The sequence below is a fragment of the Schistocerca americana genome, chromosome 3 (assembly GCF_021461395.2).
Source record: "Schistocerca americana isolate TAMUIC-IGC-003095 chromosome 3, iqSchAmer2.1, whole genome shotgun sequence".
Classification (NCBI taxonomy): Eukaryota; Metazoa; Arthropoda; class Insecta; order Orthoptera; family Acrididae; genus Schistocerca; species Schistocerca americana.
In genome coordinates this window covers 751,081,341-751,099,891 of record NC_060121.1, presented here as the reverse complement: position 1 = coordinate 751,099,891, position 18,551 = coordinate 751,081,341, and the positions used below count along the sequence as shown (strand labels likewise).

The 18,551-nt window shown below is 44.0% G+C and overlaps 1 protein-coding gene across 1 annotated transcript in view; it reads left to right on the top strand.

Moving 5' to 3' along the window:
- Window positions 1-18,250, top strand: part of LOC124606637 (uracil-DNA glycosylase-like) — a 54,854-nt gene extending 36,604 nt beyond the window's left edge. Inside the window, exon 6 of the mRNA XM_047138632.1 lies at window positions 17,653-18,250. Coding sequence (XP_046994588.1) covers window positions 17,653-17,808 — 156 coding nt within the window. The 3' untranslated portion in view covers window positions 17,809-18,250. The remainder of the gene's footprint in view (window positions 1-17,652) is intronic.
- Window positions 18,251-18,551: the final 301 nt, after the last annotated feature.

Genomic DNA, 18,551 nt, shown 5'->3' with positions numbered 1-18,551 from the left:
GTGATACAGTTTCACTTATTCTTGTCAAGATGGGAAAATTTAGTATTAAATAGGAGTCAAGCAGGAAGATTTCAAATCCCTATAATTATACTCCATTTAAAATTACTTTGTGATCTACATTTCAGCAAGTAGAGTGGTAGTGAGCAGCCGCCATCCAATCTAGTTCTTTCTCAAGCACCGCGTGCCCACTGTCTTGCCTTTTTTGTAGATGTAGGCAGCGCCTTGCGAAGCATGGCTGTCTGCATGTTGCATGTGCTCCATGCCGCTACAGTCTATCACAGAAAAATTATAATCGAAGTATAGTCTCAGCAGTCCTACTGGAGGAAGTTTCCAGTTCATTAAACAGTGAAGATGAAGAAGGAATATGTAATAATGGAACATATATCTGAACCACCTCAGTTTTGCTAACAGAAAAAGTCTGACAGTAGGTTTGAAATGCAATTATAAGAAGAATAAAGTAATGTATGTTATACACATGTATTTTACAAATTTAGAATGATGTGGAACCAATTTAAGGGTTTTTGTATATTGGACAGTTAAAGAAAAGGAGTGGGTGAATTGGTACATGGAATAATTTTCAAAACGAATCTTACAATGTGTGAAAAGGGAAGTGCTTATTACGAATTTTGACTTAAAGCAGTGAGGCATTGTTTAATGTGAAAAACTGAAGCATTAGTGTGGAAAATCATTCAAAAATTGAGGAGTGCTCAGTGAGTGAGGGAGATGTGCATGTTGTGAATTACTAAAGATCTGTTTGAATGGGCCATAAAAATTGCATATTGCTGATGATGCTTGAAAGTCTTTTTTTAGTATGCAGTCAGATTTATTGATCGTCATAGAACGACTATGTAACATGCCTTCATCATCAGTTTACGGCTTCTAACTGGCATGCTGGCCAGTGGATGCCATATATATACCAGTTGTCTCCCCCCTCCATTGACCCTGTGTATGGATGGCATGACGTGCTGGCTGTGTTGGTGGGGGTAGCTTGTGTTTGGGAGGTAAATGATGGTACTCAGTCCGCACTCAGCCTTCGTCATGCTCAGTGTTATATATCCACTGCATTTGAAGAATTTTCAGTGCAAGGGCCCACACTTGACTAAATTGAAATCCATTGTCCTTGCTAATGAGGTTTTCATGTAGCTGGATTTCGATAGCAACCTTGCATTTACAGTCCCAATAGTGGGATGTGTTGTGCAGAATTTTTGTATCTTAGTATTCCATTTTGTGATTGTTTCAAGGCAATATTCCACAGTTGCTGATTTTGTGGGCTACTGGAAGTCAGCGTGCTGTTTTTGTTCTGTGCACTTTTCTTTAATTGTGTGAGTGGTTTATCCAACAGAATCATTCCCACACTCACATGGTACATAATACACTCCTTATTTCCAGAGTCCCAGGTCATCTTTTACTGTCTCGGAATCTGGGCTTCTGTAGACATTCCCCAAACTGAGCCGAGTTCTGATGTAGTGTTCACATTTACCAACGCTCATAACTAACAAAGCATTTTGCCATATCTCCTCCACCATGTCCACTGGTAGAGTGGAGGCAACTTCTTCTACTCCGCTGATGGCTTCCGCAACAGGTAGTGCTGCTTGGGGCACAGTCTCAGCCATTCTGAAGGACAGACAATGCAGTGCCACCAATGGTTTTCCTCTAAGATTCGTGATGGTTCATGTAGTCTCTTGTTTTGGCTGTTTTGTGGTAGTCAGTTGAATTTTGAAGACTGTTTCATAGATGCATTTCATTGTGCCCACCCTATTTCTGAACGGGATGAACATTCAACCCGCTCACAGGTAATGGGGATGAGCAAGAATGCCAATTCCAGATATAGGGAAAAGAATCTCTCCAAAGTACTTTTACAGAATAGAAAGAGCAAAGAAACTTCACAAGTGCTGCCACACCACTTACCGTATTTACTCGAATCTAAGCCGCACTTTTTTCCGGTTGTTGTAATCCTAAAAAACTGCCTGCGGCTTAGAATCGAGTGCAAAGTAAGCGGAAGTTCTGAAAAATGTTGGTAGGTGTCGCTACAACTAACTTCTGCCGTCGGATATATGTAGCGCTGCACAGGCATGCTTTGCGGGCACAAAGATAAATACTGGCACCAAAACCTCTGCGTCAGTAAATAAATTTTTTTTTAAAAAAGGTGGAAGACGAGCTTTCTTCTCCGCTCCAAGTTTCGACCACTGCATTTTCATACATTATCCAACGAAGTAAATACAAATTCCGTATTGTTCATCTTCGAATGTAGCAGCATTTCAATGTACTACGAAAATCCAACTGGCAAAACTGTTTGGGATGTTTGTCAATATGGCCAACTCTACGTTCTGAATTTTTTCCAACCTGTGAGAAGAGATGGTTGCTAATAGGAACTTTTTGAATTGTGAATCACATGCAGTATTCTCTTCACCATAAGAATAATACGAATATAAACATTTTGCCATGTATTCTTTCGTGTTTGCTGCTATCTCATTTAAATCCTGTCTCCTTAATAAACTACGAAACTAGAGTGAGACAGCAGCAAACGCGGAAGAATATACATATAATGTCATGTTTATATTCGTATTATTCTTATGCCTAATAGTGATACAGTCAGAAATGAAGCATGGCAATTGAGTAGATTTTTAAGTCTAAGATGACTAATTTCTGTGCAGAATGTAATGTACTAAAGAGGCGTCTGCAAAGATTTTCAAAGGGAGAAAAATTTTCGCTAAACTCTCGTTCAGAACGTCTTCTATCATACGCAGTCTATTATTTGGTTCTTGTTCATCATTATCAAAGAAAGCAGCAGTGTAAGTAACAACAAGTAGCAGTCTCTTGCCGCTGTTTCGCTAATGAGACGATTCCTCTCTTTTTTTTTTTTTTTTTTTTTTTTTTTTTTTTTTTTTTTTTTTTTTTTTTTTTTTTTTTTTTTTTTTTTTTTTAAGCGGCGGTAGCGTGCACAAAAGCAAGCCATGCCACGAGCGAGGACAGGCCGGAAGCACTTATCAGAATGCGACAAACAATGCACGACACAGTACAGTAATGCATTTTCAGCATAGAGTGTCGTAAACACCTATGACAGTGAGAACGACACTTATCAGATCAAAGCAAAATAAGCAATCAATTCAAACCAGACAAAGCACGTGAAAAAGGAAATGTACCCGTATAAATACGGATGGAGTGCCTGACGCATGGCAATGGCTACCTGGTAAGGCTTAACTGCTATGCTTACGACTCGAACCTACAGTAGCTGTATCGTCATTCTTTCGACCTAAATTGTGTCTCATATTACAATGGACCAACTTTGTTTTGATTTGGAGGTGTGGCTTAAAACTTTTCTCTCACCTTGAATTTCGAGTCTCAAATTTCAGGTGCGGCTTAGATTCGAGTACCCCCCTGCAGGTCCGGGGTAAGAATAGGCCCGAGGTATTCCTGCCTGTCGTAAGAGGCGACTAAAAGGAGTTTCAACCGTTTCGGCCTTCTATGTGATGGTCCCCCTTGGGGTTTGACCTCCCTTTTTAAAAATTCTACAGAAGTACGAGCCTTTTGGGGAAGGACACCTTACATGGTGTACCACTGGTCCTAAGTGCACTAAGACCTTGGCACTCAGCATTGCACCGGCATTGTAACCATACCCACTATTCCTCAAATTGGGCCTAAACGCCTGATGGGTTGTTCAAGTTACGCCCATAGTGCATCTCCATCTGCACCAGCGATCATGATGGACTTTCCATGGCACCAGAAATTCAGCACGGTAGCCAGCCCGTTGTGGTGGGGTCGTCATGTACCCTCTAGGTTGTAGCCCCCTGACAACACAGGGATCGTACTGCCGATACCTGAGCTGCACCCTCCCCACGTCGGCCAAGGAGTAGATGCCCGTCTCCTTGGGGCATCAGGACTCCCGGCAATGGTCATCCTGCCAGGTGGCCCTTGCTGCGGCTGGGTGGCGCCTGTGGGGAGAGCCCCTGGTCGGAGTGGGTGGTATCGGGGCGGACGTTTCGCAGATGAAACGTCAACACGTATCAGGTCGCTCTGCGGCCGAGTCTTTCAAAAGAAAAGGTACCGTTTCTAGTTCTGGTTCTCCTGCCCTTTCCCCCTTGGCCACTCCATGGGAGGAGGGACAGGCCCTCCGGCTTGGGGCGAAGTACTTCCCCCGCTATTTGGTCTGTTCTCGAACCGATGGGGGGACGTTCGCAACCTCCAAGCCCATGTTCTTTGTTCAGCACATTGAGGACGTCTTCGGGGAAATCGAGGCTCTCAGCAAGATGCGTTCAGGGTCCGTTCTTATAAAGACCACCTCCGCCACACAGTCGGCGGCGCTCCAGGCGTGCGACCGCCTAGGGGACATCCCAGTATCCATTGTCCCACATCTGGCACTAAATAGGATGCAGGGGGTTATTTTTCATCGTGACCTCCTGCTACAATCTGATGAGGAGCTCAGGGCCAACCTGGAGCGCCGCGGCGTGCATTTCGTCCGGCGAGTCCAGCGCGGCCCCAAAGACCGTCGCATCGACACCGGGGCCTTTATCCTCGCCTTCGAGGGGGACGTTCTCCCGGAGAAGGTAAAGGTGATGTGCTACCGGCGCGACGTGCGACCTTACGTCCCGCCTCCTATGCGCTGTTTTAGGTGTCTGCGCTTTGGGCACATGTCGTCACGGTGTGAGGCTGAGCCCCTTTGTGGCGATTGTGGACGTCCTCTTCGTGAGGAACATACATGCACCCCACCACCTCGGTGCATTAATTGTCCTGGCGTCCACTCACCTAGATCCTCAGAATGCCCCGCCTATCAGAAGGAGAAGAAGATACAAGAAATCAAAACTTTGGATCGGCTCTCTTACTCTGAGGCCAGGAAGAAATATGACCGCCTTCATCCCGTGCCATTGACCACCTCATTTGCCTCAGTTGTGTCCACTCCTTCTGCGGTATCCTCACCCCTATCCTTTCCCCCTCCGCCTCCTCCGCCCATCAGGGGGCTCTGCCTCCGCCTCCCAAATCCCTCCCTTCCAAATCCTCCTCCCCCGTGGCCCCCACCCCCTCTGCCCCAGGGGCCACCCTTCCTCCTCCTCCTCCCCCCTCGCCACCTGAGAAGCGATCCTCTTCTCAGGCGTCCCTTGGGGAAACGTTCCGGACCCCAGCTTCCGAGGTCCGGCGTTCCAAAACGGAGCCCGCACGTGAGGACCTTCTTCGGGTCCAGTCCACCATCCCTTTGCCTCCTCGGCCTTCCAAGAAGGCCTCCAAGAAGAAGTCTCTATCCCCCTCTCCACCCCGGCGCGTTTCGTCTGACGCTTCATCCATGAGTCGCTGCTCCCGGCCGTCCTCAGTTTCGCCGGGACGCTCTGCTGCCAGGCGCTCCATCGGCCTTTCGTCGGCAAGTGATGCGGCCCCTCCTACACAATCAGGGACAGCGGCTGCAGCTGGCGACGAGTCGGTGGAACCGGATCCGCCTTCTGTCGGTTGTAGCGTTGTTCCCTCGCAACCTGGCCCTCTGCGGCCGTCGAGGTGACCAGCTCTTCCCCCGTCTCATTCCCCCAACCTTTTGACTAGCGATGGCGTTGCTTCATTGGAACATAAGAGGTATTCAATCTAATCGGGAGGAATTACAACTGCTCCTCCGCTCGTCCTTGGTCTCCAGGAAACCAAGTTGCGCCCGACTGACCGTATTGCCTTTACCCACTATACATCGGAGCGGTATGACCTCACCCCTGTGGACGGTATCCCAGCTCATGGTGGGGTCATGTTGCTCGTTCGAGACGATGTCTATTACCATCCCATCCCATTGACCACCCCACTCCAAGCAATAGCTGTCCGCATTACTCTTTCTGCTTTTACCTTTTCAGTTTGTACCATCTACACTCCACCGTCATCTGCCGTTAGTCGGGCTGACATGATGCACCTGATCGTTCAGCTTCCCCTGCCGTTCTTATTGTTCGGCGACTTCAATGCCCATCATCCCCTTTGGGGCTCTCCTGCATCCTGTCAAAGAGGCTCACTCTTGGTGGATGTCTTCAACCATCTCAATCTTGTTTGCCTCAATACCGGCGCCCCGACTTTCCTCTCGGACTCTACTCATACCTACTCCCACTTGGACCTCTCGATCTGTTCTACCACTCTTGCCCGTCGGTTCGAGTGGTATGTCCTTTCTGACACCTATTCGAGCGACCACTTCCCCTGTGTCGTTCGTCTCCTGCACCACACCCCATCCCCACGTCCTTCGAGCTGGAACTTACTGAAAGCTGACTGGGGACTTTACTCCTCCCTGGCGACCTTTCCGGACCACGATTTTCCCAGTTGTGACAGTCAGGTCGAATACCTCACGGCTGTTATTATCAATGCTGCCGAACGTTCCATTCCTCGTACTACTTCTTCTTCACGTCGCGTTTCCGTCCCCTGGTGGAACGAGGCTTGTAGGGACGCTATCCGTGCTCGACGACGTGCTTTACGCACCTTTCGCCGCCATCCTACGTTGGCGAATTGTATTGAATACAAACGACTACGAGCGCAATGCCGTAGAATCATCAAAGACAGCAAAAAAGCTTGTTGGGCCTCTTTCACCGGCTCCTTTAACAGTTTTACTCCCTCTTCCGTCGTTTGGGGTCGCCTGCGCCGGCTGTCGGGCATTAAGGCCCACTCCTCGGTACCTGGCCTGACCTCGGGTAATGAGGTCCTTGTTGATCCTGTGGCTGTCTCCAACGCCTTTGGCCGCTTTTTCGCGGAGGTTTCAAGCTCCGCCCATTACCACCCTGCCTTCCTTCCCAGGAAAGAGGCAGAAGAGGCTCGGCGACCTTCCTTCCACTCGCTGAATCTGGAAACTTATAATGCCCCCTTTACTATGCGGGAACTCGAACGTGCGCTTGCACTGTCCCGATCCTCTGCTCCGGGGCCAGATGCCATTCACGTTCAGATGCTGGCACACCTTTCTCCGGCGGGCAAAAGCTTCCTTCTTCGTACCTACAATCGCGTCTGGACCGAAGGTCAAGTCCCCAGGCGTTGGCGTGACGCCCTTGTTGTTCCTATACCCAAACCCGGGAAGGATAGACACCTTCCTTCTAGTTACCGCCCAATTTCTCTTACCAGCTGTGTCTGTAAGGTGATGGAGCGCATGGTTAATGCTCGGTTAGTTTGGATTCTGGAATCTCGACGACTACTTACTAATGTCCAATGCGGCTTTCGTCGCCGCCGCTCCGCTGTTGACCACCTTGTGACCTTGTCGACATTCATCATGAACAACTTTTTGCGAAGGCGCCAAACGGTAGCCGTGTTCTTCGACTTGGAGAGGGCTTATGATACCTGTTGGAGAGGAGGTATCCTCCGCACTATGCACAGGTGGGGCCTACGCGGTCGCCTGCCCCTTTTTATTGATTCCTTTTTAACGGATCGGAAGTTTAGGGTACGTGTGGGTTCCGTATTGTCCGACGTCTTCCTCCAGGAGAACGGAGTGCCTCAGGGCTCCGTCTTGAGCGTAGCCCTTTTTGCCATCGCGATGAATCCAATTATGGATTGCATTCCACCTAATGTCTAAGGCTCTCTCTTTGTCGATGACTTCGCGATCTACTGCAGTGCCCAGAGAACATGCCTCCTGGAGCGCTGCCTTCAGCGTTGTCTAGACAGCTTCTACTCATGGAGCGTGGCAAATGGCTTCCGGTTCTCTGAAGAGAAGACAGTTTGTATCAACTTTTGGCGATATAAAGCGTTCCTTCCGCCATCCTTACATCTCGGTCCCGTTGTTCTCCCATTCGTGGACACAACTAAGTTTCTAGGGCTCATGTTGGACAGGAAACTGTGTTGGTCTCCACATGTCTCTTATTTGGTGGCCCGTTGTACATGTTCCCTTAATGTGCTAAGAGTTCTTAGCGGTTCATCTTGGGGAGCGGATCGCACTGTCCTGCTTCGCTTGTATCGGTCCATAGTCCGGTCGAAGCTGGATTATGGGAACTTCGTCTACTCGTCCGCTCAGCCATCCCTCTTACGCCGGCTCAACTCCATCCACCATCGGGGGATACGTCTTGCGACCGGAGCCTTCTACACTAGTCCTGTCGAGAGTCTTTATGCTGAAGCTGCCGAATTACCATTGACCTACCGGCGCGACGTACCGCTGTGTCGGTATGCCTGTCGGCTGTTGTCTATGCCCGACCACCCCTCTTACAAGTCCTTCTTCGCCGATTCTCTCGACCGTCAGTACGGGTTGTATGTGTCTGCCCTGCTGCCCCCCGGAGTCCGCTTCCGTCGCCTGCTTCGACAATTGGATTTTGCCCTCCCTACCACGTTCAGAGAGGGTGAGAACCCGACACCGCCTTGGCTCGAGGCTCCGGTTCATGTTTCTCTCGACCTCAGCTCACTCCCGAAGGAGGGTACTCCGGCTGCAGTGTATTGCTCACGGTTTGTCGAACTTCGTGCTCGCCTTGCCGGTCACACCTTTATTTACACCGATGGCTCCAAAACTGACGATGGTGTCGGTTGTGCCTTTGTCGTCGGGGCCGCCACCTTTAAATACCGGCTCCTCGACCAATGTTCGAGCTTTACGGCCGAGCTTTTTGCTCTCCATCAGGCCGTTCAGTATGCCCGCCGCCACCGCCATTCATCGTACGTACTCTGCTCTGACTCACTCAGTGCTCTTCAGGGCCTTGGAGCTCCCTATCCGGTCCATCCCTTGATTCAACGGATACAGCAGTCCCTCCATTCTTTCGCTGATAATGGTGGTTCTGTCAGCTTTCTGTGGGTTCCCGGACATGTAGGAGTGCCTGGGAATGAGGCTGCGGATGCTGCAGCCAAGGCTGCAGTCCTCCTGCCTCGGCCAGCCTCCCACTGTGTCCCGTCATCTGACGTTCGTGGGGATGTATGTAAGAGGCTTGTGTCGTTGTGGTGGGATGCTTGGTCATCCCTCCAAGGAAACAAGCTCCGGGCAGTAAAACCGCTCCCAACTGCTTGGACAACATCCTCCCGACCATCTCGGCGCGAGGAGGTCCTTCTGACCAGGTTGCGGATTGGGCATTGCCGGTTTAGCCACCGCTACCTGCTCTCCGGTGACCCAGCCCCGCAGTGCCCTTGTGGTCAGGCATTAACAGTGCGCCATGTTTTATTGTCGTGTCCCCGTTTTAGTCAATTTCGTGTTGTCCTGTCCCTGCCATCTACTTTACCGGATGTTTCAGCTGATGACGCTCGAGCAGCTGCTCATATTCTGCGTTTTATAACTTTAACTGGCTTGTCCAAAGACATTTAACCCTTTTACTTATTTTATCTGCATCTCTGTCAGGTCCTTCTGGTGTCCCCCCATCCCCTTGAGTTTTAGCAGATTCCATGTGCTCTAACACCAGTGACTGGGTGCTAATGACCTCAGCAGTTGAGCGCCATTAAACCCTACCCAAAAAAAAAAAAAAGAGAGAGAGATTCGAGTAAATACGGTAAGCTCTACGAGCTTCCAAAGGTAAACAAAGAGGGCACACCCTGAGACCAGTAGGAAAGCAAAACAGTTGACATTACTTTAGAGTCTGGTTTTTGGCAGATGTGAACACCACTTAAAGAACTCTGCTCAGTTCATGGAACATCTATGGAAATTCGGATGAGCCAGTTCAGATCTCGTGGTCAGCTTTGGCGTCGCTTTTCACTTCAGTTCACCTCGATGAGTTGCTGAAACTTGTTGAAAAGAAATTTGGGCCCTCATTCACTAAACTTTTAAATTTTGTGCTCACTTCCACATATTTTCTTTCTGGTTGACATTACTATGAGCAGACTGAATATGTGCCTATAGGTAGACCTCTGTCATCTGTAGTGGCTGGTATGTACATGGAAGACGTTGAACACAAGGCACTAGACTCTGCACCATTAAAAGCAACGGTCTTTTACAGATATGTTGACGATTCATTCATCCTTTGGCCTCATGGCAAAAATGAAGTTCAAGTTCCCTTGCAACACCTGAACTCTGTCCACAACCAAGTTCAGTTCACCATGAAGGCGTAGCAAAATTGTCAGCTAGCATTCTTGGATGTTCTCTTTCAGAGAAAACTGGACGAACACTAGGACACAGTGTCTATTGGAAGAAAACTCTCACAGACCAATATTTTCACACCTCTAGCTGTCATTCTGTCACATCGCGTGGTCCATACACGGAGCAGTGGAAGGGGGTGACAAATGGTATATATATCGCACCCACTGGTCCAGGATGTCGGCTAGCAGGAGTAACTTGATGATGGCATGTTACGCCACCAAAAATTTGTACTACAACTATCAGTCAATCTGGCTGCATGCCTGAGAGACTTTTAAGCAACTTAGCAATCACACGAATTGCAGTCATATGTACTACATTATTACTGACCACTTTCGCGTGGCAGTGTTTGTGGGTCAGAAGTGTTTACTTGGTGCCATGTTTTTGCCACAGAATGGATGAATGCGAGCTGTTGGAAGTGAGCGTGGCTCTTCTGCTTTTGCATCACCCCAGGAATCAAGTTACAAAGGACAAGAGAGACAGAGCTTTGTGATTAGATAAGATTTACTTTCTTTCCAATTGATCCATAGTGAAGAGATCCTCCAGGATGTAGAACAATCAATAATACATGATGAATATTTACAACTGAAATAAATAAGCTAATGTACCTTCCACAGGTCCCAAGTGGAATCATCATCATTTTTTTAATGAACACTATATTTAAAGAATCATTTTACAAACACTCATTTACTAACATCGCATTAATGCACTGAATGTAAGATTAAATTTTTTTTTATTTATAAGGTAATAAACATATAATAGAACTACTACAATACTTATTTACAAAGAATTCGTTACTGCACTGAAATGGTGCAAGTTAGATTGTGTACACACACACACACACACACACACACACACATACACAAGTTTGTTCTACTGAGAAATTCATCGATGGAGTAGTAGGAGTTGGCCACCAATAAATCTTTTAGGTTTCTCTTAAACTGAATTTTATTGGCAAGTCATCGAAAATGTGTTTTCCTGAATAATGCACATCTTTTTGTACAAGAGTAACTGACATTCCTTGTGAGAGTTATTCTTATTTCTAGTATTGATCCCATGAATTGAGCTGTTGGTTTGAAAAAGTGATATATTTTTGATGACAAATTTCATTAAGGAATAAATACAGGGTGATTCAAAAAGAATACCACAACTTTAGGAATTTAAAACTCTTCAACGACAAAAGGCAGAGCTAAGCACTATCTGTCGGCGAATTAAGGGAGCTATAAAGTTTCATTTAGTTGTACATTTGTTCGCTTGAGGCGTTGTTGACTAGGCGTCAGCGTCAGTTGATGCTAAGATGGCGACCGCTCAACAGAAAGCTTTTTGTGTTATTGAGTACAGCAGAAGTGAATCGACGACAGTTGTTCAGCGGCATTTCGAACGAAGTATGGTATTAAACCTCCTGATTGGTGGTGTATTAAACGTTGGTATAAACAGTTTACAGAGAATGGGTGTTTGTGCAAAGGGAAAAGTTCTGGACGGCCGAGAACGAGTGATGAAAATGTAGCACGCATCCAGCAAGCATTTGTTCGCAGCCCAGGAAAATCGACTCGCAGAGCTAGCAGAGAGCTGCAAATTCCACAATCAACTGTATGGAGAGTCCTACGAAAAAGGTTAGTTATGAAACCTGAACGTCAACTACCCGAGGCGATGGATCGGCCGCCAGGCAGCCCGTGACAGAGCACTTCATCACTGGCCTCCAAGAAGCCCTGATCTTACCCCCTGCGATTTTTTTCTTATGGGGGTATGTTAAGGATATGGTGTTTCGGCCACCTCTCCCAGCCACCATTGATGATTTGAAACGAGAAATAACAGCAGCTATCCAAACTGTTACGCCTGATATGCTACAGAGAGTGTGGAACGAGTTGGAGTATCGGGTTGATATTGCTCGTGTGTCTGGAGGGGGCCGTATTGAACATCTCTGAACTTGTTTTTGAGTGAAAAAAAACCTTTTTAAATACTCTTTGTAATGATGTATAACAGAAGGTTATATCATGTTTCTTTCATTAAATACACATTTTTAAAGTTGTGGTATTCTTTTTGAATCACCCTGTATGTTGGGAATCTGTATGTTTTGGGATAGGGTCCACCTTTAGCAAAACACAATTTTGTTTTTTAACCCAAACATGTTTCACTGCAGTTGGAGCATCTCCAGTGAGCTGTTATTTTATGGCTTTTTAACTTAAACATGGTGTGGTTTTTCTGATGTGTTGTGTTTCTACAGTGACTGTTTTGTTCCACAGTTTGTCATCTGCAACCACTTAAAGGTTTTCTTTTTCCTCATCTTCATCATTGTCAAACACTATATTTTGAGTTGCCACTGTCACTGTTTACCAGCTGTAAAACCAAGCATGGTGGGCAGTGGAACACTGATTGGGAATCAGTAGTTAGTATTCCCAGTTTCCTAAACAGGCCTCTGCAGGATGTTCTTGAGTTCACACCACATGTAACTCTTATTGCACATTTTTGTGACCAGAAAACTTTAGCTTGGCTTGATGAATTACCCCAAAAAATAATCCCACATGACATTATGGAGTGAAAGTAAGCATAGTATGCCAGCTTTTTAATTTTTATATCCCCTATGTCTGACAGAATTCACATTGCAAATAGAGATTTGTTTAGACGCTTCAGCATTTCTGTCGTGTGCTCCTTCCAGTTGAATTTATTATCAAGCTGTAATCCCAAGAATCTAACCCTGTCCACTTCTTCTATCTGCTTGTCATCATATGTTAGGCATATACTCGTGGGACACCCCTTACAAGTTCTGAACTGCATGTAGTGTGTTTTTTCAAAGTTTAGTGACAAGGAATTGGCTAGGAACCAGTGATTAATGTCTACAAATATTTTATTAGCCATTCTTTCTAAGACTACACTTGATTTTTCTACTTATTACAGTGTTTGTATCATCGGCAAACAAAACAAACTTGGCGTCTGGTAATGTTACTGATGAAAGGTCATTGATATACACGAGAAAAAATAAGGGCCCTGAGATGGAACCTTGTGGTACCCCACATGTAATTAGTTCCCAGTTGAATGATGCCTGATAGATTAATACATGTGTCTTTCCTAATAACACCCTTTGTTTCCTGCCAGAGATGTAAGATTTGAACCATTTTGCAGCATTTCTTGTTGCACCATAATATTCTAATTTACTTAAAAGGATATTGTGATTTACACAATCAAATGCCTTTGACAGATCAATTTTTTGTCTAATGAATTATGTTCATTTTCACTGTAAGTGTAGATAGCCTTCTCAATATCAGAAACCTTTAGAAATCTGAACTGAGACTTTGATAGTATGTTATTTGTGATAAGATGGTTATAAAGCTGATTGTAGATTACCTTTTCTAAAAAATTTTGAGTATACTGGCAAAAGTGAAATTGGATGGAAATTTGATGTTATTTCTTTATCTCCCTTCTTAAACAGTGACTTAAATTCAGCATATTTGAACCATTCAGGACATATTCCACTGATAAACGACTGGTTACACAGATAGCTTAATATGTTACTTAACTCAGAATCACATTCTTTAATTAACGTTGTTGATATTTCATCATACCCACTAGATGTTTTTGATTTTAAAGATTTTGTGATGGACATTAATTCTGCTGGGGTAGTGAGGGTCAAATTCATATTACGGAAATTACTTGAAATGTCTGGTCTGAGGTATTCCAAAGCAGCATCTACCGAACCTGACAACCCCCATATTTTCAGTAACAGTTATAAAATGTTTGTTAAAAAGTTCTGCAACACTATACACATCTGTCACCAATGTATCATTTACTCTTTATGCTATTTGCCCTTCTTCATGTCTGGTTCTACCGGCCTCCTCCTTCACTATATCCCATATTGTCTTTAATTTGTTACCTGATATGACTATCTTTTCCTTGTAATATATTTGCTTTGATGTCCGTATTACAGTCTTTAATATTTTGCAGTATTTCTTGTAATGTGCTATAGCATCAACATCGGAACTGTTTCGGATTGACAGATATAGTTTTCTTTTTGTTTTACAAGATACCTCTATTCCTTGAGTAATCCATGGCTTCTTTATAGACTTTTCCCCCAACCTTGGTTGGTTTTGGGGAAAACTGTGTTCAAATAAGGTAAGCACTTTATTAGTAAAAATGTTATATTTTTCATTCACGCCATGAGCACTGTAAACATCACTCCAGTGGATGTTTCCTTTTTTGTTTAAGTACAGTAAATAAAATGCTTCAGAAAAACTGATCCTAAAGTTGAAAGACAAGTTTTGAATATCTGGTATAAGCAATTAGTCCGAGAATTGCTAAAACCAATAGCGACAGGAGAGATAGTATACCAGTAACAACCTGACTCGTGATCACCATTCGAGTTTTAGCTTCTAGTGATTCATACACAAGTTTAATGTAGCTGCTTTTTAAAGTTCAGTATTCATAAATATGCCCCATTGTACAAGGAGTATGCAGTGCTTTAGTAGAAGGACTGAGTGAGTTCATTAAATGAAGTTTGAAATAAGAGTAAAATTTTTGTTTTATTTTTATTCACCAGGACGCACCACTGTTTATACTGTTAATTCCTGCCTCGGGTATGTCTTGGGATAGTGCAAAGCTCATGGCATCAAATGCAAACCATGTGGATGCTTTTCCCTTTTCCTATTCAACTTTTGTGCCTTGTGTTTGGCACGGGTTCAAATACTTGGAAATTTTTTGTATGCTGCATCAAGCATGATCCTGAGCTCATCAGCAATAGCTTCCCAAATGTTTTGTCAGGTTGTGATCTTTGTGTCAATTAAATTCAACCTCCCACAGCAGTGCAGATGAATTTCATTTGTAAAATTCATAGTTCTGTCTTTTGTCCACTTCCTCATAACTGTACACAGCAAACTCACAATAACCAACATATGACTATATATACTGAAGTGCCAAAGAACTGGTGCAGTTGTTAGATCTGTTACTGCTGCTACAATGGCAGGTTATTAAGATTTATGTGAATTTGAATGTGATGTTATAGTCTGCGCATGGGCAATGGGACATAGCATCTCCGAGGTAGCGATGAAGTGGGAATTTTCCCATACGACCATTTCATGAGTGTTCTGTGGATATCAGGAATCTGGTAAAACATCAAATCTGCAACATTGCTGCGGCAGGAAAAAGATACTGCAAGAACTGGACCAACAAAGACTGAAGAGAATCGTTCAGCGTGACAGAAGTGAAACCCTTCAGCAAATTGCTGCAAATTTCAGTGCTGGGTCATCAACAAGTGTCAGCATCCAAACCATTCAATGAAACATCATCGATATGGGCTTTCGGAGCCAAAGGCCCACTCGTGTACCCTTGATGACTGCACAACACAAGCTTTATGCCTCGCCTGGGCCCATCAACACTGACATTGGACTGTTTATGACTGGAAACGTGTTGCCTTGTGTCAAATTGTATAAAGCGGATGTACATGTATGTGTACGGAGACAACCTCATGAATCCATGGACCCAGCATGTCAGTAGGGGACTGTTCAAGCTGGTGGAGGCTCTGTAATGGTGTGGGGCATGTGCAGTTGGAATGATATGGGATCCTTGGAATGACATGGGATCCCTGATATGTCAACATATGACACTGACAGGTGACACAAACCTAAGCATCCTCTCTGATCACCTGCATCCATTAATGTCCATAGATTAAGGAAGGGCAGACTTAGAGAAAGCTTTTGACAATGTTGACTGGAATACTCTTTCAAATTCTGAAGGTGGCAGGGGTAAAATACAGGGAGCAAAAGGCTATTTACAATTTGTACAGAAACCAGATGGCAGTTATAAGAATCGAGGGGCATGAAAGGGAAGCAGTGGTTGGGAAGGAGTGAGACAGGGTTGTAGCCTCTCCCCGATGTTATTCAGTCTGTATATTGAGCAAACAGTAAAGGAAACAAAAGCAAAATTTGGTGTAGGTATTAAAATCCATGGAGAAGAAATAAAAAGTTTGAGGTTCGCCAATGACATTGTAATTCTGTCAGAGACAGCAAAGGACTTGGAAGAGCAGTTGAACCGAATGGACAGTGTCTTGAAAGGAGGATATAAGATGAACGTCAACAAAAGCAAAACAAGGATAATGGAATGTAGTCAAATTAAGTCGGGTGATGCTGAGGGAATTAAATTAGGAAATGAGGTGCTTAAAGTAGTAAATGAGTTTTGCTATTTGGGGAGCAAAATAACTGATAATGGTCGAAGTAGAGAGGATATGAAATGTAGACTGGCAATGGCAAGGAAAGCGTTTCTGAAGAAGAGAAATTTGCTAACACTGAGTATAGATTTAAGTGTCAGGAAGTCATTTCTGAAAGTATTTGTATGGAATGTAGCCATGTATGGAAGTGAAACATGGGTGATAAATAGTTTGGACAAGAAGAGAATAGAAGCTTTCGAAATGTGGTGCTGCAGAAGAATGCTGAAGATTAGATGGGTAGATCACATAACTAATGAGGAGGTATTGAATAGAATTGGAGGGAAGAGAAATTTCTGGCACAACTTGACCAGAAGAGATCAGTTGGTATGACATGTTCTGAGGCATCAAGGGATCACTAATTTAGTATTGGAGGGCAGGGTGCACAGTAAAAATCTTAGAGGGAGACCAAGAGATGAATACACTAAGCAGATTCAGAAAGATGTAGGTTTCAGTAGGTACTGGGAGATGAAGAAAAAGAGGAAAGGTAAGCAACATTGTTTTTAATCCGATGTGTTACTGCTGTGCAGAAAGAGAGAAAAGCAGATTGGTCAGAGAACACACTGAACAGGACAGGGCATTAGCTAGGGAAATGGAATGCTAGGTACTCCAGTGGTGTTCTTTGTTAGATTTAGGTGATGAGAATAGAGTGAGGCAGTTAAATGAAAGCTGGGCAGATTGCATTAGGAGACATACATGGATGTATGTTGCTGAAATCTATAATGGTTAGAAAATTCTGAATGATGCAAATGGTGATAATGAATGGTGGTCACCTTCAAGGAGGAATAATTTGTGTGCACACCTGTCTATATTCTGACCTTCCAGTACCAAGCAGAACAAAAGTCACCAACTGTTTGTCTTTTGCCATTTGAATTTATTAATTATCGTGAAACTTATTATGCCTAAGGACACAGTTTTAGGTTGAGAAACAGTTGCACAATAATGTGCCACAACAAATAGTTCTTTAGTAATGCGAGCCGCTTTTGTTTCTGTTGTGTTCATGTGGTGTTTTGCATTTTGTCAAAGCTTTTGGTAAAATTCTGCTTGTGAAGCTGTCGCGTTATTGGTATTGAGTGCAGCCTTCTTGCATGGACATAGTCTTATAGAAAGCACCTGTTTATGCTGCCTTGCATTTCAGTGATAAAACCAATCTGAGTGAGTGAACATAAAATACAGGGTGTAAATGACTTATCAACTAGTTTTTGGTGCTGTTCAAAAACTGTAATGTCTGATGATGACACAAGCATACTAAACAAGTCCTGAAACTCGACCGAGTAGTCCGGATGGTGGCTGAACAATTCTACAACTGTCATAGAAAATGTTTTAAGCTTTAAATTAAAATTCTCATTCTTGATAATAAATTCTGCCTACTGTCTTTTATATAAATTTCTCTTTTGCCAATGTATATTTCAAAGCCTGTGTGTGTGAATGGGGGGAGGGGGCCATTAAGGTGACACACATTTGCAGAAGTCCCACCATAGTAAATTTTTTTCATTTCCAGAAAAAACATCATCTTTTAAAGTCACCTCATCCTTCCCCACTCTCTGCTCATCGTGGGTTCTTTGGCTGCAAGCATTTCTCTCAGTGCAATGAGCTGCTAAGAAAGGCTGGACGTGGAGAGATTGACTGGTGTCACCTCCCTGAAGATCTCAATTAAATTGTGTTTCAGTACTTTCTTTATTTTTATGTGCCAATTTGATATTATAAGTTTCTGTACTTGTGTTCATAATTTCCACAGTACTGTGATCTGCCCTTACCTATAGATTTTGCAGTGACAAAGAGTCATGTGTTTTTATTTTTCTTTTATTTTCTTTTGTTTTTTATGTACATTAGTGTAGCAAGTTGAAAAAGTTCTGTACTGGAGCTGTATTAAGTGTATAGTATTTTAAGGCTGTTAGTTCAACCATACCTACCTGCAGCAGTACAAATTTTGAGTACAAATATTTTTCCCATCACCATGAAAAATGGTGAAGTATTATTTTTGTACTTGCAAGACCTGTACTGAAAGTCTGATAGCTAATTAGTGAAACTAGAATCTCTCAGCATTGTATTAGCTGATAGGATGCAGTGTATGAATGTTCCTTTGTGTAAATAAACGCTTACTTTCTGTGTGTTGTCATGAATATTTTTGACTTCCCTGTGTCGGTATCAAGATCTACATTACATTAGCTTTATTCTATACTTGATAAGCACTTCTGCGTCATATATATCTCACCTGAAGGGCATTGTGTCTGTCTCAAATGTGTGGGTAATGTAGGCCCTGCTAAAACATGTACTTCATGAAGACCATCACAGCCTGAATTTTTACTAGTGCAAGTTAGTTGGTGTGGCCATTTTCAGCAGTAAGTGCATAACTATTTGTTTTATAAATTCGTAAGCATTGTGGCTGTTATGATATAA